General features: G+C 33.4%; 1 protein-coding gene across 1 annotated transcript in view; it reads right to left on the reverse strand.

The window, feature by feature from the left end:
* The window catches only part of LOC126889767 (myrosinase 1-like), a 69,012-nt gene that overhangs the window by 33,381 nt on the left and 12,450 nt on the right, over window positions 1-23,181 (reverse strand). The window contains exons 2-4 of the mRNA XM_050658358.1: window positions 22,535-22,816; window positions 7,961-8,364; window positions 2,805-2,899 (exon numbers count right to left, since the gene is read on the reverse strand). Coding sequence (XP_050514315.1) covers window positions 2,805-2,899; window positions 7,961-8,364; window positions 22,535-22,816 — 781 coding nt within the window. The remainder of the gene's footprint in view (window positions 1-2,804; window positions 2,900-7,960; window positions 8,365-22,534; window positions 22,817-23,181) is intronic.

The following is a 23,181-nucleotide window of genomic DNA, read 5'->3' on the forward strand; positions in this document are numbered from 1 at the left end:
TCTTTCGGTCCTTTTCCTTGACGAAGGGAAGGTAAATGCGTGGCCTAAGCGTCCTCTATTTGCTTTCTTCTACTTTCGTCATCTCTTGTGATTATATATTGTAAAATCCGGAGATATGGGATGCAGCCAGAAAGCAGTTTATTAACGAAAAGTCTTGGATTTAAAATATTGTTTATTATATTTTTATTTCAATTATTCTAATTGTTTAAAAGGTAGTAAACTTTGCATCTGGGGCTTTTCGTTGTTTTCCTCGTAATACGAGAGATGTCGCTGAATTGCGTCTCAGAGGTGAGTTCATTGCATTGCGATGGTTTGCCTTAAATTGGCAGAATTGTTTGTATTTCCTTCAGAGTTGAGACTTCTGAGCTTCACCGATGAGGCATAAGGATGCTGAAATAGCTATATGGAGATGGTGGTCCAACTCTGAATCAAATATAAACAAAACCTGCCTTGATCTTTTTTATCTTTTTCATTTTTACTTAGTTTGAGTATTTAGAAACTGTCTTTCGGTCCTTTTCCTTGACGAAGGGAAGGTAAATGCGTGGCCTAAGCGTCCTCTATTTGCTTTCTCCTACTTTCGTCGTCTCTTGTGATTATATATTGTAAAATCCGGAGATATGGGATGCAGCCAGAAAGCAGTTTATTAACGAAAAGTCTTGGATTTAAAATATTGTTTATTATATTTTTATTTCAATTATTCTAATTGTTTAAAAGGTAGTAAACTTTGCATCTGGGGCTTTTCGTTGTTTTCCTCGTAATATGAGAGATGTCGCTGAATTGCGTCTCAGAGGTGGGTTCATTGCATTGCGATGGTTTGCCTTAAATTGGCAGAATTGTTTGTATTTCCTTCAGAGTTGAGACTTCTGAGCTTCACCGATGAGGCATAAGGATGCCGAAATAGCTATATGGAGATGGTGGTCCAACTCTGAATCAAATATAAACAAAACCTGCCTTGATCTTTTTTATAAAAAACGTTTATTAATAATTTTTAATATTTTTCAATATTATTAATGTTTATATTAGGTTGATTATTTCATTCATAGGAGATTCTAACCAATAGAAAGCTACAGAAATCTAAATTAAATCGATAATTTTTGATAATTTCCCGTCGTCAAGTATATTACGTCAGATGCCCTTCGTTGCTACGAATAAAGACATTAAAATTTATAAAAGTGACGACTTTCGACCGTGAATTTATTTATAACAACTGTTTGTTTAATTGTACTAATTTGTACTTACATAAATAAATTACAATAAAATTTTGGTTTTGAACATGAAATAATCATGAGTTTTATTCATGAAATAATCGCAACAAATTGCACTCGAGCTCTAAAATTAATATAGAATTTTTGCCCTCGTGACACTTTGACATAATTTCACTCGCTTTCGGCTTGTTAAATTAAAACTGTCAAAGTGTCACTCGGGAAAAATTCAATAATTTTAGAGCTCTTGTGCAATTACTACTGAAAACTTTGCCTTTCAGTGGCCAGATGACGCTAGTCAACTACTCCATTAACGTCAGTTGCAATGCGGGGATAACCTTTCGTGGTTTTGTCACTTCGAGCAGAGAGCAGCAAGCCTACGCCTTTCCGGTGATGACTCCAAAGAGTCGAAAATCGTTGATACAGAGTGCTGGTTTGCGCTCCCTGTTCTAAGTGAAAAATGAGACAGTTTTGCCTTCGCATTGCAACTGAATAAAAATGGAATTCTTATTTTATTTTTAGAATGTTAAAATTTGGCGGTGACAGTGACAGTATGTAAATAATAAGTATTTATCCTTCAAAATACACTGCTCAATTTTCTACAAAATACGCTTTAAGAGGCGTATCAGTTTTTTTTAGGAACGGCTGTACGTCATCTGGAGTTTCGAGGACTTTCGGCACTAAATTGATACAAACAGATTACTTGTGTGGTTTTTTGGGCTGCTGAACACGAATATGGCATCAGAACCGATCCTCGGAGCACTTAGTGCCAAGGGTGACTGATATACACGTCATCTGGAATTTCGCGGGATTTCCGTTTGGGGAGGTTAGTTCTGATAGGGTATTCGTACGCAGCAACCCCAAAAATCTCCCGAGTAATCTATTTGCATCATTGTAGTGTCGGAAAGTCTTGAAAGTCCAGAAGATGACGTGCATATCAGTTACTTGGGGTACTAGGTGCTCTGAGGGTCGGTTCTGATATCATATTCGTGTTCAGCAATCTCAAAAATCCTCGAGTAATCTGTTTGCATCAATTTAGTGCCGAAAAACCTCAAAACTCCAGAAGATAACTTGCTTCAGCAGTGACCATGGGCACCAATTTCTCCGGGTGTCGGTTCTAATATCATATTCGTGTTTAGCGATCCCAAAAACCCTCGAGTAGTATGTTTGCATTAAGTGCCAAAATCCCCCGAAACTCTAGATGACGTGCCTTAGCAGTAACCCTGGGCACCAGTTGCTCTGGAGGTAACACACCTCCACAGAGTGTTGCTTGAGATATTTTTAGGCTTTTCAATTTTTAAATCTTTGTAAAGGCTGATTTAGGTTACGACGGGACGTGGACGACACGGCTGTCGCACATTGAAGAATCGTCGGATATGAAAAGCATTAACTAGTTTATCTTACAATGGAACGGAGCGACAACGGGGACGTGCTGCGATGTGCGCTTTCTATTGTCCTACGTATCAAGTAGAACACGTATCGTGCATGCCCCCTCCTAACATAAATCAGCATTTATGCTTTATAAATTTAGTGGTTTATGATTTTGAACCAGTAAATTATTGATTACTTGTTAGAAAACAAAAATGAGATTAATATTCTTACATCAAATTGCCTTTGTCGTTCAGCACCTTCTTTATCCTTAGGTGAATTTGTTAGAGGCTCTATCCATTGACAATCTACGACTATGGACATTGGAGCTAAAAAATTAAATTAATAATCATCATTAAAAGTAAAATTGTAACTGCAATCTTGTTTTAACAAGATTGCAGAACAAATTTCAGAATGCTTCATACACTTCTCCTAGAAATTAACGCTCCACCACTTTAAAAACGGTTAATTCTTGATGTCTCGAATTTCCTAAACCTGTTGTAAAAGTAATTTTTTAGTATGTTAGAGCCTTATTATTTAAGTAAATAGATGTAATTAGTCCATTCTTTAACGGTAAAATATTGCAAAACCTCTAAATTTTAAGGAACCGCTTGGATTGACATGAAATTTGGCATACACATAGCTAACAAGTCAAAGAAAAAAAGTGATATTGTGCCGATATGTGCTTTTGCCCTGGGGGTGGTTTTCACCCCCTCTTGTAGGGTGAAAAATATTCGTCCAAAGAAAGTCAGGAAATTGATAAACTGGCTAATTTTAAGTAACTTTTGTTCTATAGAGTTTTTTCACTAAGTCAATACTTTTCGAGTTATTTGGCAGTGAATATGTTCATTTTTTCAACAAAATAACCACGCTTTTAGACGGTTTTTCGCAAATAACTCAAATAGTAAGTATTTTGTCGAAAAAACATTCTTAGCAAAAATATAGCCTGTAAAAAATTTAAAAAAATGGTGTATACATCACGTCTCTACACCTAGTAGAAGCAGAGATATAGCTAATGAAAAATAGGTTCATATTCGTCAAATTCCAAATGGAATACTTTAAGGTGAAATAACCAAAAATGAAGCACATTTCGGGGAAAACTCAATACAACTTATTTAAAGTGTTTAAAAAAAGCTTCATTTTTGTTTTATAAAAAAAATTTCTAGCATCAAAATTAAACAAGTTACGCTCAAAATAAAGTTAGTCCCTTTTGGTTTTGGTAAAAAAATCGAGAAAATCACCCCCTAATTAGTATCTTAAATGAACTTAATCGTTACGACTTCACAAGTTTCTTGACTCGTGTATATATTGTTTATATGATCTGTAAGTTTGATCGGTTCAAAGTCCTTATTATTGAAAGGGCTGTAGTTAAAAGGGGTTGAACGAGTCACTGATCACGAATATATGCAAATTTAGAAACACCAAATCTTAATCAATTTTTGTCTAACAGAAAAACAAAAAACTACATGATATTCAGAAAAGCAAATCTGACTTTTTTTGTTTTCCGAGATTTTTGGTATCTCTAACAATTTTTAAGTTATTTAAAAAAAGCGTATTTTTCAAAATTTAAATTTTTAAAAATTTTACTTTGAAACCAAATTTTTTCAAAAATAAGCACTTTGAATCGATGAAACTTACAGATCATATAAACACAACATAAGTAAAATAATTTGTGGAGCGGTAACGATTAATTTCATTTAAGTTGCTAATTAGGGGTTAGTCTTCCCGATTTTTTTTTCAAAAACAAAAGGGACCAACTTTATTTTGAGCGTAACTTGTTTAAATTTAATGCTAAAAACTTTTTGTAAAAACAGAAATAAAGCTTTTTTTAAACACTTTAAAAAAGATATAATGAGTTTTCCCCAAAAAGTGCTTAATTTTTTGGATATTTCACGTCGAAATATTCTATTTGAAATTGGGTGAATATGAATATATTTTTCATTGGCTATAACTCTGGTTCTACGAGATCCAGAGGCCTAACGCGTACACCGATTTTTTTACTTTTTTATAAGCTATATTTTTGCTAAGAACGTTTTTTTCGACAAAATACTTACTTTTTGAGTTATTTGCGAAAAATCGTCTAAAAATGTGGTTATTTTGTTGAAAAATGAACATATTCACTCGCAAATAACTCGAAAAATGTTGGCTTGGCGAAAAAACTCTATAGAACAAAAGTTACTTAAAGTTAGTCAGTTTACCCATTTCCGGACTTATTTTGAACATATATTTTTTCACCCCCAAGAGGGGGTGAAAGTCACCCCCAGGGCAAAAGCACACATCGGCACAATATCACTTTTTTTCTTTGACATGTAAGCTATACGCATGCCAAATTTCATGTTAATCCAAGCGGTTCTTTAAAATTTAGAGCAAAAACCGTGAAAGAATGGACTAAATAGTAGTGTTGCTAGATAGGTAAATTATTGTCATTGTATACTGAATGTACCAACTACCAATAACTAAAAAAACTTTGTTTTTTTCTCAAAGTTCGTATCACACTGTGAAATATTCTAGCATTTATAAAATACTGAAATTAAAATCCAACTATAGCCCCATGTTTTCTTAATATTCTGTTTTTTAATTCATTCGCTGATGTTGGAAAATAAAAAAAATTAGGTACTTTAACAACTAGCCATATGTTTTTCATCAATACAGAGTGTTTTTAAAAAGTATGGAAAACTTGAAGGGGTAATTTTGCATGAAAAAATAATGACAGTTTGCTTAATAAACGCATGTCCGCAAATGCTTGATTTACGAGATAGGGGCTGTTGGAATTTTTCGTATAAACTGACGATTTATTTATTGCTCTAAGACTGGTTAAGATGTGCAAATGAAATTTGGTGGGTTTTAAGAGGTACCTAGTTATGTTGCATTTTTGACATACAATTTAAGATTTAATATTCCCCATTAACGCGCATACGCGTAATATTACCCGTATGCGCGCCAATGGCGAATATAAAATTTTTAATTGTATGTCAAAAATGCGCAATAACTACCTCTTAAAACCCACCAAATTTCATTTGCATAGCTCGAGTGCTTTTAGAGTAATAAATAAATTGTCAGTTTTTAAGAAAAATTTCAACACCCCTTATCTCGCAAACGAAGTATTGGCGGACATACGTTTATTAAGCAAACACCCTTTATAGATTAAAAACATGGTTAGTTGTTAAAGAACCTAATTTTTTTATTATACAACATAAGCGAATGCATTAAAAAACAGAATATTAAGAAAACATGGGGCTATTGGGACCGTGCAATTTCGGCAAAGCGACACCTGGTTTCTACGCTCAGCAACATTATGTGCATTTTAATTATATTGGCCAATTATATTAGTCCTGGTTACTGGATAATTGTCAAGGCCATAGTTCAAAAAAATAATAAGAAGAAAAAATAAGATTCAGGTTATGTTATTAAAACGTAAACAATTGTATGTAGTAAATAAAATTAGTTATTAAAATGCAGTCCTGCAAGCAAAATACAATTAATTAAATTTACCTTTATATAATAATTGCATATCATATCAATATTGTGGAGCAATATATAATTTTTATTCTTCAATGACAGTAGATATGAAATATAAGTCAATTTGACAATTTCAATTGACAATATGAATTATTTAAGAAAGTTGCAATATTTCTCCGCTATTCTCGCACGATCGTTTCTCGTATCCCCTCCAAGTACTTGCACACCGCGAATAGTTAGGTTTTAATTTCAGTATTTTATAAATGCTAGAATATTCCACAGTGTGATGCGAACTTTGAGAAAAAAAAAACAGAGTTTTGTTGGTAGTTGGTACACCCGGTATATAATGACAATTTACCGCTCAGCAACAATATTTTTACAGCAATATTGTTAAAGAATTAAAGGTTATAAAATATTTAAAAAATCACTTCAATCGAACAACAGGTTTAGGAAATTCGAGACTCTAGAATTCGTTCTTTATGCCACTTCTACAAATTCCTTTGTCTTTTCTTCTTGGCGTTCTATCGTCCATGTTTCCCAATCAACAAGCCTCTCCCAACTCCATCCTGATCCATCTGAATTCCATCGGTCTCTATCCTGAGCAAATACGTACTTCAAATTTGTTCGAGCTATTCTCTTAATATCATCAACCCATCTCATTTGCTTTCTTCCTCTTGTTCGTTTACCTTCGTAAGGTCTCCAATGCTATATTGTAGTATTCCAACGTTGGTCTTTTTGTCTAGCAGTGTGGCCTGCGAAGTTCCACTTAAGTTTGGCAACTTTTGTTGTTAGGTCCTTGACTTTTGTTTTTGCTCTTATCCAGTCGTTCTTCTTTTATCTGTCATATACCTAACATTGCTCTTTTTATTGTTCTTTCTGTTGTGGCTAGTTTATTCATATTTGCCTTGGTTAAAGTCCATGTTTGATATTCATATGTCATGATAGGAAGGATGCACTGGTTGAACACTTTGCTTCTCAAGTATCGATAAAACCACATATCCAGAAAATATAGCGAAACTCAATTGTGACCGCCACCTGAAAAACTCAGTAGAACCTAGGACGAAATATTTAAAAACAGCATCGAAAATAGAATATAGTCAGATGGACACAGACACTAAGCTGATGTTAGACCAGACCTTTGACAATTCACCATATGTTTGCATTAATCTAAATTTCAGAAAAACGATTAAGCAAATAACCAAAAAATTCAGTCACTACACGTTATCTTGTGGAAAGGATATTGTATCTAGCTCTACAGACCTCAAACATCTCAGAGAAGTGCCACTAAATAAATGCTGAGCTTTTGATCGAAGTCCTGTAAATTGAGACAAAATGCGGTATTTTGCATTGGTACTTTACAATAAACGAGGTACTTTACGAGTGATGGGTACTAACAGAACGACAAAAGCGTAAAATACAGGCAGTAGCAATGAAATTCCTTAGACGAGTTCGAGGAGTTACCAAAAGAGATAGACTACGGAACACTCAAATAAGAGATTTGGAAATCGAGTCAACGTTAGAATTTATAGAGAGAATGCAACTCAGTTGGTAGGGTCATATTCAGAGAATAGATTAAACAAAACCGGTGAAATAAATTTGGCAGGCAAAAACACAAAGAAGAAAGAAAAAGGTAGGCCACGACAAATACGGGATAGAACACTAGGCAAAATAATCGAGAAAAGGGGAACAACGTGGATAGAAGCAAAGGCGCTGGCTAGAAATAAGAAGGAATGGGTCAAATTTGTACATAATATAAATGTATAGCAGTTTAGTTAACTTTAAGATTAAGTTGTTTTTGTATTGTATTATAATGTAACATAATGTATTGTACTGTCGCCTTAAACCAGTATGTGGTAAAAAGGTTTTTTGAAAATATATATACTTTACAACAAATGACGTTTGGTATAATAAGTAAACTTTTTTATATTTACCTTTATAATTAGGAAACTCCTTTTTATACATACGATACATAGCAGCATGGGATTTAAGAAGCACATATGCACATTGGTATTCTAAGAGCCCATCGCTGTTTAAAGCAGGTGCCAATATAGTAGCGCCGTATCCCAGACGGCAAACTTGTTTTGGCTCATTGATGGTAACCCAATATTCAACGTCAGGTAAATTTTTTATAACAAACCTTGCATAGTCTACAATATATGGTACCAAACTAACATTAGTCCAATGAATACCTTGATCGTATAATTTCTGAGGAAGGTCCCAGTGGTAGATAGTAGCCAATGGAAGCATGTTGTATTTACGAATTTCTTTAACTAGATTTTTATAATAATTGAGACCAGCTTCACTAATATTGTCTGTTTTTCCAGTGGGTAATACCCTAAAAATTGTAAAAATACGATTTAATAATAATCGTTATAAATATACCATAAGCTCAATAATTTATTTGAAAGAAGAAATCCATAGTAAGTCTTATTACTAATAATAGATAAGGTGAAAAAAATAATAAAATAACAGCTCCTCAACACAGCCTTCGAAAAGGGTTTGTTTAGCAGTAAATGGTTGACTTCAATGGTTCAATGGACTTATACTGGTACTTCAATAGTATAAAAGGCCCGGTTTTAGGTAAAAATTAAGTTAGAATGTTTGCTTTTCTATAATCTTAGAAATTAAAATAGACTTAATTTATTTTAAAACTCATTTGAAAACATTAATTTCGGATATATAAGGCAAAGCAATATATTTTACATCCGTTTTTTTGTTTTTGTCGTCGTAATTGTTGTAAATTTTGTGGATCCTTTGCTTTATTATAGGAGTACCGTCTAGTCAGTGTTAATTGTCAAAAGACCAAGTCTGTCTACCTCGTTTACTTATCGCTAGGGACCGGTATTAACAATGGGCCAAGTCAGATAAATTTAATAGTATTTACGACCGCACTAATTGAAGTCAAACATTTAATGCTAAACAAATTTTAATTTAATACAGGGTGATTCATGAGGAACTGTACATACTCCTACCTCGTATAGAGGCCCCTATGGGGAATAACAAATGACCATTAAAAAGTGTCTGCTCCCATTGTTTAATAATATACAGGGAGAGTTTCGAATTTTGACAGAAATTTATATTCGCCATAATTTTTGAACGGTCAGATCGATCTGTCTCTTATTTTGGTCAATCGTTACACTATTACCACCTAATCAACTGATTTATTCAAACTAGAAAAAATCAGGTCCGGCTTTAAAAAATTAGTTCGTTTGGGCATTAGAAAAAATTTCACCCTGTATACGCTTTTTGAAAACTCTAATATTAATTTTACAAATTAAACAAATAGGCAATTAAAATGACATATTTATTTTTTTTCCCACACGATTACTTAATTTTTTCTAAAAAAATAAAATTTGACTATGAATTAAAAATTTGGTAAAGTGAACCATAGATTTAAAAAAATTAACTTTTATTACAAAAATTAATTTTTTTTAAACAAACATTTGATTTATGTTACCACCTAATCAACTGATTTATTCAAACTAGAAAAAAATCAGGTCCGGCTTTAAAAAATTAGTTCGTTTGGGCCTTAGAAAAATTTCACCCTGTATATGCTTTTTGAAAACTCTAATATGAATTTTACAAATTAGACAAATAGGCAATTAAAATGGCATATTTATTTTTTCCCCACACGATTACTTAATTTTTTATTAAAAAAATCAAATTTGTCAAAATCGCAATTTTACCATAAAAATAAAAAAAATTAAACAACGTTTTTCTTAAAATGAAAAGTTTCACCATTTTTTTTTCTATAACACGTCTAGATCTAAAACTCCCCATTACACTTCTCTTTGGACTCTATAGTTTAACATAGACGTGATCAAATAGATAAATTTTAAATTTTTTCACTTAATTTTTGCGATTTAACTTTGCAATTCACGAAGCTGCACCTTTTATTTTTAAAAATTCATAACTTTTACGAGAAGACTGAAAGTCTACAAAATTGTCTAGTCTTCACAATGGTAAGAGATATGTGCTGTAAAAATTTCAGATTTTTTTTTTAAATGGAACGTTGTAGCGAGTTAAACCGTGATTTCACCTTTTTTTTTCATTTTTAGGTTAAAATTCCGATTTTGACAAATTTGATTCTTTAATAAAAAATTAAGTAGTCGTGTGGGGAAAAATAAATATGCAATTTTTTGCCTATTTGTCTAATTTGTAAAATTCATATTAGAGTTTTCAAAAAGCGTATACAGGGTGAAATTTTTTCTAAGACCAAAACGAAATAATTTTTTAAATCCGGGCCTGATTTTTTTCTAGTTTGAATAAATCAGTTGATTGGGTGGTAACATAAATTAAATATTTGTTAAAAAAAATAATTTTTGTAACAAAAGTAAATTTTTTTTAAATCTATGGTTCACTTTACCAAACTTTTAATTATTATTCATACTCAAATTTGTTTTTTTATATAAAAAATTAAGTAATCATGTGGGGAAAAAATAAATATGCCATTTTAATTGCCTATTTGTCTAATTTGTAAAATTCATATTAGAGTTTTCAAAAAGCATATACAGCGTAAAATTTTTTCCAAGACCCAAACGAACTAATTTTTTAAAGCCGGACCTGATTTTTTTCTAGTTTGAATAAATCAGTTGATGGGTGGTAACATAAATCAAATATTTGTTAAAAAAAATTAATTTTTGTAGTAAAAGTTAATTTTTTTAAACCTATGGTTTACTTTGCCAAACTTTTAATTCATAGTCAAAGGACATCGCACACATCTTATGGAAAATATAATGTCACTCAAATTCAATAAAATTTATACGAATAGATTCGTTTTAAATTAACGGTCAAATCTTATCATTGCGCCAACTCTTAATTATAATTAATTACGGCGCAAATTGCAATTAAAGTTTATCGAAATCACATTTTTGGAGTCAGTAAAACTGTCAGTTACAATCACTATTGCTCTGGGTGCTATTCAAAAAACTTAAACCCCGCTGGGCCTAAGCGGATTAGTGAAACTAATCCGCTGATTTATGGAGTACCGACAATTTGGGTATTATAAAATATTTTTTCTCTCTCTAACTTAAGTACGTATCCATTTGATTTCAGATTTATTGGTATCAGTTTCTGCTCTTATTATTGAAAATATGGAGTTGGCGCAATGATAAGATTTTACCGTTAATTTAAAACGAATCTATTCGTATAAATTTTATTGAATTTGAGTGACATTATATTTTCCATAAGATGTGTGCGATGTCCTTTGATTTTTTTATAAAAAATTAAGTAATCGTGTGGGGAAAAAAATTAATATGCCCTTTTAATTGCCCATTTGTCTAATTTGTAAAATTCATATTAAAGTTTTCAAAAAGCGTATACAGGTGAAATTTTTTCTAAGACCCAAACGAACTAATTTTTTAAAGCCGGACCTGATTTTTTCTAGTTTGAATAAATCAGTTGATTAGGTGGTAATAGTGTAACGATTGACCAAAATAAGAGACACATCGATCTGACCGTTCAAAAATTATGACGAATATAAATTTCTGTCAAAATGCGAAACTCGCCCTGTATATTATTAAACAAGGGGAGCAGACACTTTTTAATGGTCATTTGTTATTCCCCATAGGAGCCTCTATACGAGGTAGGAGTATGTACAGTTCCTTATGACTCACCCTGTATCTGTTTAAACAATTAGCATAGGCTCCCAACAGGGGACACCGCGGCCTTTTCAATTCTGTTGTGTCTTAAGCTAAATTTAAAACATAAGTTTTTTATGTATTTTTGGCTGCTGATTACGAAGGTGGATTTCGATCCGGGTGGTAAAAAAATTGTTATAAACATTTTAATTATTTATGAATTGTTTATATGGCTCTAGTTTGTAAACTAAAAAAGATAAAAAATGTTTTTTCAAGGAACAAATAATTGGTTCCTTGAATAAAAATAGAAAAAATGGCATTTACTAAAGCGCCATCTGTAGTTTTAGACCCGCCTGTGTACGAGATATATCCCTGCAGCCAGGGTTGTGGGTTTCCTCTGCATCTATTCCTCTGGTAGATGTCCACCCGGATAGATTATTTAGGCGTATATCTGGGTACAGTATGGTCAAAAGTCATTATTCATAATTATATCTTTAATTTCATTTACGATTTTATTTTGCTTTGATATAACTATTACGTTGCTCAAATTTTCTCGCCATAAAAGAATAAATGGGAGAAAAACAACTTAAAATAATCTGCTATGCAGACGATGCAATACTAATCTCTCCGAGATGCTTTACAACGTATCACGTATGCGACATAAATTTAACATAACCGCCAGAAAATTTAATATGTTAATTTCCCCGAAAAAATACAAAATGCATGGTTATAACAGCAAATTCAATAGGATGTAAATTGGAGCTGGAGGGTTAGATAATAGAACAAGTGATTGAGTTTACGGAAGACTCGAAACAGAAGTTGAAGATCAAGTAGACAGAGCCGCCGCAGGTTGCTTGATTGACACAATATGGAGAAATAAAAATATCGGAAAAGAAATGAAAGGCAGAATTTACAAACCAGTTGCCAGGTCAATAATGACATACGCAGCAGAAACACGACTTGACACTGAAACAAAAAAGAAGAAGAACTTCTGTTGGAGTGAAAGTAAAGAGAGTGATAAACTCCAACAGAAGTAAGGAAAAGGAAGTAACTAGTCGTAAGCCAATGGGACAAGAATGAAGTGAGGTGGATTCTACGTTGAGAAGCCGAAGTAGGAAAAATACTACTTTGCAGTAGTACTTGTATGGGAGGGAAAAATGATAAGATGCAGAAGTAGAAGTAAAGGGGGGATTAAAAGGGATAGACGTAGAAGTGGGAAGAAACAGAGGCAAACTAAATAGAATTGGCTAGCAAGAGATGCAAGAGAACAACTTGACACTCAAGGATGGATACGGCTCGTTTGCATGCCTGTCGAAGAACAGTAGCTCAAGTAGATAATGATGACTAAAAGGTGAAATAATAAAATAAGAATAATGTACTGAAAATGAATGAAGATGAATAATTGCTAAAGATGAACAAAATAAATAAAGCTAACAAATCATGGGCGCCAGGAAAATGGTCTTCGATCACTCTCCCAGGTATCTTACAGTGCTGTCAAATATAAAATATATTAAATAAGTAATAATGAACATAAAGGAATAATAAAAATAAATGATATACAAAATAAGTAAATATTTATTCAAAATAACTACTAGATTTTTGACAATCTCTGAGTTAAACAAAGTGCATATCATGTGACTCTGAAATGACATAAGTTATACAAAAGTTATATCTGAGATAACTACAGTAATGTTACCTGTTACAAAATTACATAAGTACCTTTTACTTACATATAGGGTACAACTCACATGAGATTTCTACCAAATGGTTATAGTACGCTTGCCACCTACAACTAAATTAAAACCCGAAAAATATGAAAAATATATAAATAAATAGGCAAAAGCCTGACGAAGAGAAAATACAATGATGAATTAAGCAAAATTAATGACTAAAAGTTATAGAAATGAATTAAGATAAATACCGAAACGATGACCTAAATTAACCGAACAAATGGAATAAAGTGAATAACAATAAAATATTTGGGAAACAAGCAAGTAATATTACACAATAAATATCAAACCAATAATGAAGTACAAAACCCTAATTTTCTAGGCCTGATTACCTTGTGCACACAAGTAACTTACCATAGATAATAGTTTGGGAACCAAATACACTAATATTCAAATATGTTATAATAAAAACCAAATGTAAGCTAAATTGGAAAAAAATATTAACAAACATAGTGCATTAACCAAATGTCTGAAATATAAACACTATAATTACTCAAACCACAAACTTTAAATGTTCCCAAACCAATCCCTTCATCGAAAGACTTCAAGGTAAAGTCTGATGCAATCCATAAAATTAGCACCAGAGGAGGTGCTAAACCATGTTTTCTGTAGGTGCAGGTAAAAAGATGACAAAAATGGGACTGGAATGTCCCATAGCTTGCTCCCAAATCGACATACTCCCAATGGTGACTTGACTGTGGCTGTAGTGGTGTCCCTAGGTGGTCAAGGGGGCTACGACTTCATATTATGATTTCTTCCAAATGGTGAATGATTCCTATTCAAACTCCAAAAGGAGCTGTGTCACACACATGTCTCCCTAACTCCAGACGACCCTTGGTGGTAACTTTTTACTTTAATTAAACTTACGATGTTAAATAATTTAGACTCTAGATGGAAATCATCCGCCATTTCATGGTACCAACGTACCAACCTCACTTACAGCTACAAGTCAAGTGTCTCCTTGCTCGCTACTTCAAAGTGGAGAACCTCAAACGACCACAAAACATGAATTAAATGTCACGGAACGATTCGACAAGTGTTCCGTAGACGCGGACGTGTGACGTCACGTAAGGAGTCCTTTACGAGAAAATTAAAGAAATTAATTAAGCGATCAAAAGAAAATAATTATAAAAATAATTAAAGCTCTAAAATGATATTATAACGGGTGGACCGTTACAACACGGAGAGGACAAAAATATTGCTCGAAACAGCGGAGATAAAAACCCATCGAAAAATCGATGGTGGTAAGACTCCATGGAAGCGAGCTAGAAGTACAGATATACAACGGAGATGCAAGGTGTACAACATTAATAACTGGGTGAAAAACAGATGAGTAGAATGGAATGACCACATAAGCCGAATGACAACAAAGAGGGTAGTCAGGACAGCGACAGACGGTTCCCCAATAGGAAGACGATCAGTTGGAAGACATGTCTTTGCAAAGAGAAGAAGAAGAAGTAGGTTTTCTCGCAGCGTAAAATATCTTATTTTTCTCCCCCTCCTTAGATAGTCCAAGCCGCTGCTTGGTATGCCTCTCAAAAGCCCTCTAACTTAAATTTATCCCTTATACTAATTTAATCTTTTTGTGATAAAACCAGTGTGGACCTATGGTATCCAACTTTGAGGGACAGCCAGTCAAACCAACCTATAAATACTGCAGAGATTCCAGAACAAAGTACTTAGAACAATGCTGAATACCCCTTGGTACGTGCCAAACTACGTGATAGAGCAAGACCTCAATGTGCCATCCATAAAAACAGTTATAACAGAATATTACAAAAAATATTCCAAGAGACTAGAATCTCGTCCAAATGAGTTAGCCAGCAACCTCACTGATAAACATAATGATATACGACGCATGAAGAGATTCGAAGTAGTGGACCTTTCAAGAATATTCGAATAATCTGTGATAACTAAACTTATTTTAATTTATCTAAAGAGGTCAATCACTGGATCTCCCTCTACAGGTCAAATTTTCAATTTTTGTCAAATAATTTACCTATTGTTCTTAGTTAAGGACAGATTGTAAATACATATTACATTTCCAAAAAAAAAAAATCTGTTTGTATTATTTTATGCTGGTTTTGATTGTGGGTGTGTTTTTGTGATTTTGTGTTTTGCGTACCACCTCAAATAGTAATATGTACCTACCACCAGTGGTACATCTATCAGAGGTTGAGAACAGCTGTCTAAACAATATCATAGAGCCTTAACAGAAAGGAAACGCGAAGGGTTCAATGGGTTGCAAAGAACAAATTCATGAGTCATCGACTCATTTCTAACCAGGCATATACCAAACAAAGGAACGTCTTTACTGCCTTTTTCTGACCCCAAAAAAGCTTTTGACTTAGTGCCGATGAATGGCTTATAGATATATTAAGAATATAAAAGTCAATGATAACATAGTGACCTTTTAAAAGCATATAATAACGACATGGAAGACTAAACTTTACCTTCAAATACCTGGTACAAAAAAGCTTGTCAAATATACGGTGATACTTGGCCGTATTGATATTAGGCTCCACCTATGATGCGCTGTCAACAGAAACACATTTTACTGAATGCGTTCCCATTTACAAGCTTTTTATTATATTTTACAAGCTTTTAAAAACAAAATCGAAACGGAAAATATCGCAATTAACCGGGGCCAAGGAGACTCGATAAGGTCACTGTGGTTCTAACTAGCGATGAACCCCCTATCCCAGCTCCTAAACTCTGACTCAGGTTTTAGCATCAAAGGGACACTGTAGTGACGAAGCATATTCCTCAAAGATTATTTAAAATTCAATCGAAATTACCTGTTAAAACAGAACGTCGAGGCCATGGGCGAAAACGATATGTATACATATCTCGGAGTAAAGCAAGCGCAGAATATTGACCATAAGCAAATAAAAACTAAGATAACTACGGAGTTTATACAGAGGGTTTTACTTAGCCCCGGCGCAAATTGATCCCAAGCGAGACACAACCTGCACCGGCGAACTGCGTAGACAGTTTTGCGCATCCTACTATCAGTGCATTCGTTCGCAGGTCTCGCTTGGGAACGTTTGTCATCGGCGTACAGTTTTCTTGGGTCGTGGGACGCGTGACTCACCCCCAGATGTTTATTTTACTTGTTTTTGTTTGCGAGATGGACGTATCTGAAATGAATACGGATGGATACCTAAGTACAATTTATTATGATAAATAAAAATATTAGTATAGTCAACACAACGAGTGAAAACTGCGTTGTCTTTGTCATTAAATTCTGATAACTTTTGGTAGACTAAATAAGCGGCGATACGAAATAATAATCAAAGTTATGCCTTTACAAAAACACATTATTAGAAAAATAAGGTGAAAAATGATTCATGTTACTTAAAACCGTGATCGATAAAAATATCGTATTACCCTCAAATTCAACTTGGCGGCATATTACATTTTTGTTTATGCTTAAAAATTAAAAACGCAATATGCAGATAGTGTTATTTTTTATGACCGATCAGTAGGGGAGGGATTATGAATTATGACCTGCAGTATTGTAAATGATTGTGATCCGAGCAGTAAATTGAGGAATATGAGTTATGACCAAACAGTGGGGGAGAGATTATTTTAAATATGTAGGTATTATGTGCAGAAATAAAATACTCAGTGTAAGATATCTTTTTATGCACCCGCTTATGACCAAATTCGATGTTTTCGAAAGTCATACCGCTACCACTACTAGGGACGTGTAAGATATTTTTAAAACGTTACTAGTTACAAGTACGGAAATACCGATTTTAAGTTGCCTACTCAATTCAGTACAAGGATCAGATACATCAGTATTTTGTAATCAGTATTTGTACTCAGTACCACTGAGAACCGGTATCAAAAGTAACCTTTACATGTCCGCACTGATTTTGCCCGTCTCTATTCGCCACGTCGATAGCCAACGGTTGGGTTGGGTTGTGTTCAATATGCGGCACGCTAGAAAAATAAATGCACGGGTCATCTGTCCCGCCGGTGCAGGTTGTGTCTCGCTTAGGTTCAATTTGCGCCGGGCCTAAGGCACTAAACACCTACGCTTGTCCTGTGCTTAGCTACTCGTTTAGTATTGTTAGGTGGACAAAGAAGGATATAGAAAACCTTCAGCGGAAAGTAACAATGCACACAAACAACTTTACCTCGGTATTTAGAAGGAAGAGAAATTGTGGATGTAGGTGAGCAATTAGATAAACAGATTGCTAATTTAAGAACCTATTTCCAGATGCAGGCTGAGATATCTACTCTTGTCGCGCAATTTGCGTAGTAGATGACACAGCACCTTTCAAAATGAGTGAACCAGAAATGCGCATAAATCACCTTACTAAAGACGAAAAAATGCGCACCTGGATGGGTAAACCTCTGCACGGGCGACATCCCAATGAGGTCAGCCAAGAATATGTCGACAATTTAGCGTCGAACTATTGGTTCTGACCAGGCACTGACCAACATCTAACCTCGAAAGTTACAATACTTCGGACAACTCCGATTCTGATTCTACAAAACATTCTTAAAAAAGCTGAAAATGCGAGCATTATCATAACGAAAACTTTGTTTATTTACGTATTTTAATTCATAATATGGAAAATTGCTATTATGAAAAGTTGTTTAGAATTAAAAATTTTGTTTTAATGTGCAATTATATCATTCTAATTTAAATGTTGTGAACTATAAAGGTACTTTACTCTTGATCGAAATTCATATTTTTTATATACCTCGTATAAAATTAATAAAATTTGATATATGATCGTTGCGTCATAAATCTTAAACCATGAAGAACTTTTTATGAAGAATAACTTTTCTTCGTCAAATTAAAAATAAAAGAGTTATAAATGAAAATGTTGTTGGTATCCATAATTTGAGAAAAATCTTCAATATTTTTTCCTTTAGAAGGATGTAATTGTACATATCAGACCATAATTTTTTATTCCAAACAACATTTCATATAATCGGTTCGCTAAACTTAGACACAACTGGCTAGTGATTTTAGTCATTAATTTTACCAATTTCGCAAAAAAAAATTACTAAATAGTTAATAATTACTAAATAATTAGTAATCTTGCCAATTTTGGCAAAATTGCCAAAAAACAAAAAAATTACCTACTAAAATCACTAGCCAGTTAGTTGTGTCTGAGTTTAGCGAACCGCCTATAATAACAATTTTCATTTTATAACAAATGGAACAGTCCATTTATCCCATTAAAGGGGAGACCGTACACTCGTATAAAATTTTTAAAACAACAATAGTTACATATTTATGATATGTATAAGTGTTAAAAGTACAATTTTAAGGCACGCATGTGAAAGTTTGCAGAATGAGCGAAGGGAATTCTGTAATTCACATGAGTGCCTTAAAAATGTACTTTTTAACACGTATATCATACAATATTTTTTCTACAAAGGTTATAAATTTATAAAATACAATATTTTTGTTAATTGCTGAAACCATTAAAGCTATTACTCGTACAAGGTAGAACTGGTTGTCTACAATCGAGGGGAATGTCTAAAAATTCTTAGCGAAAATATTATATCGTTACATAAACTTGTTTTTTCTACAAACGTGTTAAATTAAATTTTAAAAAACCTTTTAAACCACCTTTTTCAAATTGCGCAAGTTGTAATATTAATATTAATGTTAATAAATGAAATATAAATAAAAAGATGAAGTTTTCAATCCTAATAGCATTATTAATAATATTTAAAAACATTAAAAATATTACTAAAACATTTTTAAATTGAAAACTTATTGGCCCATTTCCTTGGTAACACCTCCAAGGCTTCTAAAATTTGCAAGCCATATGGATGCTAAAGCGAAGAAGACAAGAGGGAATTCAAAAACTTACAATTCACGACCCCGTCTGTTCAGCTGGTAAATTCCAACAGAAAATGGACCTAGTTACTCAAAGGAGTAAAGACTAATATAAAAATAAAATAAAAATTTCATTTTTAATTCAGTTGTAATGCGAAGGCAAATTTTTATTAAGGCAAAATGAAATTTTTATTTTATTTTTGAAATATAAATATTTTAACGTTTCACAATTTGACAATTCACTTTTAACTGCAGTGCCTTAAAATTTTTAAAGCGCTAGTGCCTTAAAGTAGCATTTTTAATGCTCCTATGGAGTGCTAAAAATTGCATTTTTAACACGGTTGTAGAAAAAAGTATTTAAAAAACACTTTTTAAAATGGTGAATAAATTATTGCTTTTAAAATATACTCAAATTGTATTTTTGAACATCGTATTTATTTTATAAAATAATTAAATTCACTATCAAATGTCATGGATATTTTATTAATATTTTATTTAAAATTTAGTTTGACATTCACGAAGTGTCAAACTCAAATAATGTAAATAACTTATGCTTTGCTTAACAAATTCAGATTAAAAAACTAGCCTACTTACTAGCAACGATTTCAGCTGACGGTTAGTGTGTCGGCAGAAAATAAATGGATTGTGACGTCACATTTTAGAATTTAAGGTCGATTATCTCGAAGACGGTTAGAGATATCGAAATGCCGTTTTCAGATTTGAATTCAGAAGACAAAACTACATAAGAATCCATCTGCTCTAGGTATTGCAGGAGCGGCAACGTAATAACACACAGACTTTGCGAATTTATAAAGGAAAAGTTTTCGTTGAAAATGTAGTCAGTACCATAAAAATTAGTTTGCAGACTTCAGATCTAAGCTCTCTTCGGTTTGAATGTTCTCACACAAAGATGCCTAGACGTTAATCAAGAAGAACATGCATGTTTTATCGATTTTGAAAAAGCGTTTGACAGAGTACGCCACGATTGGCTAAGAGACATTCTTGAAAGAAAAGACATAGCGAATAATTCTCAACTTATATTGGAATCAGAAAGCTAACATCAAAATAGAAAATGAGATATCCAAAGAAATAGAAATACGTAGAGGAGTACGATAGGGATGCATTTTGTCACCACTGCTATTTAATGTATATAGTGAAAGCTAGGAAGCCCTTTTGCAAGCAAATGAAGGAATCGTAATCAATGGAGAGGTTGTAAATAATATTCGATACGCGGACTACACTGTACTAGTTGCAAGAACAGTAGAAGAATTACAACGATTACTTACGAACATAAATATTGCTTGCAACAATTATGGCATAAACATTAATATCAAAAAAACCAAGTATATGGTCTTCAGTAAAATCATGACACAACCAGCATATATTAGTATAAACGGCATTAAAATTGAAAAAGTATGGAGTTACAACTACTTAGGAATTTAATAAACGAAACTGGAGACCAAAACAATGAAATAAAAAGACGTATCGAAATTGCCAGTGCCACCTTCATAAATATGAGAAAATTCTTCTGCAACAGAGATATAAGCATCTCTCTACGATTAAGAATGCTAAGAGGTTACGTATTTAACACGCTATTATACGGTGCAGAGGCCTGGACTCTCAAACAGAACAACATAAAAAATATTGAAAGTTTCGAGATGTGGTGCTACTGTCGAATGCTGAAGATAAGTTGGGTTGAAAGAATCACAAACCTTGAAGTAATACGAAGGATAGGAAAAGACCCAGAGATTTTGTTAACTATAAAACGAAGAAAACTCGAATATTTGTGTCACCTGATCAGAGGTCGTAAATACGCATTACTTCAAAATATAATTCAAGGAAAAATAGAAGGAAAGTGGAATCCAGGCCGTAGAAGAATGTCATGGTTGCGGAATTTGAGAGAGTGGTTTGGCTGCACCACTAATGAACTTTTTAGGTCAGCTGTAAACAATGTCAGGGTAGCCTTGATGATTTCCAATCTCCGATAGGTGCGCCACTTCCAAGTGGCACAAGAAGAAGAAAGATTTCAAAGTACCCTACCCCCCAGGGAGGAATTCCCAGTGGGTAGAGAGGGGAGTCATGTTTGGTTTTTTCTATAGATTTTTAAAAAATATTGTCTTCACGTTTTTCATTTTTCTATTTAGAAGTGTATTTTTCGAGATATTGTTAATTATTTTGTGTAAGGAATACAAATATACAGGTGTGAGAGAGACTGATACATTTCATGTGAAAGTAGGATTGCACCAAGGCTCGGTGTTTAGTCCGTATTTATTCTCATTAGTTTTGGACCAGATAACAGCGAAACTACAGGGTAACATTTCATGGTGCTTAATGTATGCTGATGATGTCGTGTTAGTAGGAAATAGTGAAAGAGACTTAGAACAAAAACTGGAACAGTGGAGACAAGCTCTGGAGGAAAAAGGTTCAACACTTAGTAGGACAAAAACAGAGTATTTGGAATGTTCATTTAAAGATGGAGTTACTACAAATAAAATGGTATCAGTGGATGGTGAACTGATTGTAAAAAGCAATAGTTTTAAGTACCTGGGATCGGTATTACAGAGTAATTGAGAAAGAGATGGAGATGCATGCAGTAGAAATAGGGCTGGATGGATGAAGTGGAAGGAAGCGAGTGGTGTGCTGTGTGACAGAAAAATTACAATGAAGTTGAAGGAAAAATTCTATAAAACAGCTATAAGACCAGCTATGATGTACGGAACTGAATGTTGGGCAGTGAAAAATAAAGAGGAACAAAGAATGCATGTGGCGGAAATGAGAATGCTTAGATGGATGAGTGGAGTGACAAAAAAGGATAAAATTAAAAATGAGTATTTTGGGGAAGTCTAGGTGTGGCACAAATGGATGCCAAAATGATAGAGCATAGGTTGAGATGGTTTGGTCGTGTTCAACGTCGAGACGCTAATCACCCAATACGAAGAATTGCTGAAGTGCAGATTCCTGGAAGGAGTAGGAGAGGAAGACCAAAGAAGACGTGGAGGGAGACGATTAGGCAGGACATGTTGGTAAAGGGGATTAATATTGATATGACCCAAGATAGAATTGTATGGAGAAATGCAATTAGGGAAGCCGACCCCTCATTGGGATAAGGCAAAGAGAATAATGATGATGGAATACAAATATACAATAAAAAATGAGGGTTCCTTTTTAAGATGTTAAAGTGACCCCCATCTCTCCTTCAGGGAGTGGAGCTGGGAGTCGTGTTTGATGTCATTAGATAGATTTTTTGTAATCAGAAAAATATTGAACCCGTGATTTTCAGTTTTTCGATCCGATGTTCGTTTCGCGCAATATTCGACCGTCTCGCTATTTTTGAAACACCCTTTATATACATTAATGTAATGATTTAATTTAAAGATATGTTACCTTGGCCAAGATATTGAAAACCTATACAATTTTAAACCAAGTTCGGCAGCAAGTCTGACATCCTCTTTGTATTTGTGATAGCTATCACATGCAACATCTCCATTATCTCCATTTGCAACTGGGGAGGGTACTCTGTGAGCGAAAGTATCCCAAATGCTTTCCCCTTTTCCATCTATATTCCAAGCACCTTCAATTTGGTATGCTGCAGTAGCTGCGCCAAATTGGAAGTCATCTGGGAATTTTCTATTATATTTAACTTCTTTCCCCCCTGCAGTTACGAGGCTGTAAATAAGAATATTAAAATTAGTATTAATTTTTTAGTAGGTACCTAAATGCTTTAACTTAGGTTATTTTTAGACAACAAATAGTCTAGCCGGTTAAGATAGTGAAAAATGCCCCCAGCGATATTCCAAAAATGAAAATACCATGCTGTTTGACATCAAAAAGTATTTGACCAAAAATTTTTTAGACCCCTAGCCTCACTCATAACACCCTAAAAATTAAAACGTGTGTTATCGTTTTTGGCGATATATTCGGTTCTAGAAACTTTCTTTCTTTCCTTTTTTAGTATTTTTTATTGCTGATAGCATAATATCATTTTCAAAAATTTTTGGCGGAAAATTCAATTTTTTTTTTGCTTTTGAAAT

The sequence above is a fragment of the Diabrotica virgifera genome, chromosome 8, assembly GCF_917563875.1.
Source record: "Diabrotica virgifera virgifera chromosome 8, PGI_DIABVI_V3a".
Lineage (NCBI taxonomy): Eukaryota > Metazoa > Arthropoda > Insecta > Coleoptera > Chrysomelidae > Diabrotica > Diabrotica virgifera.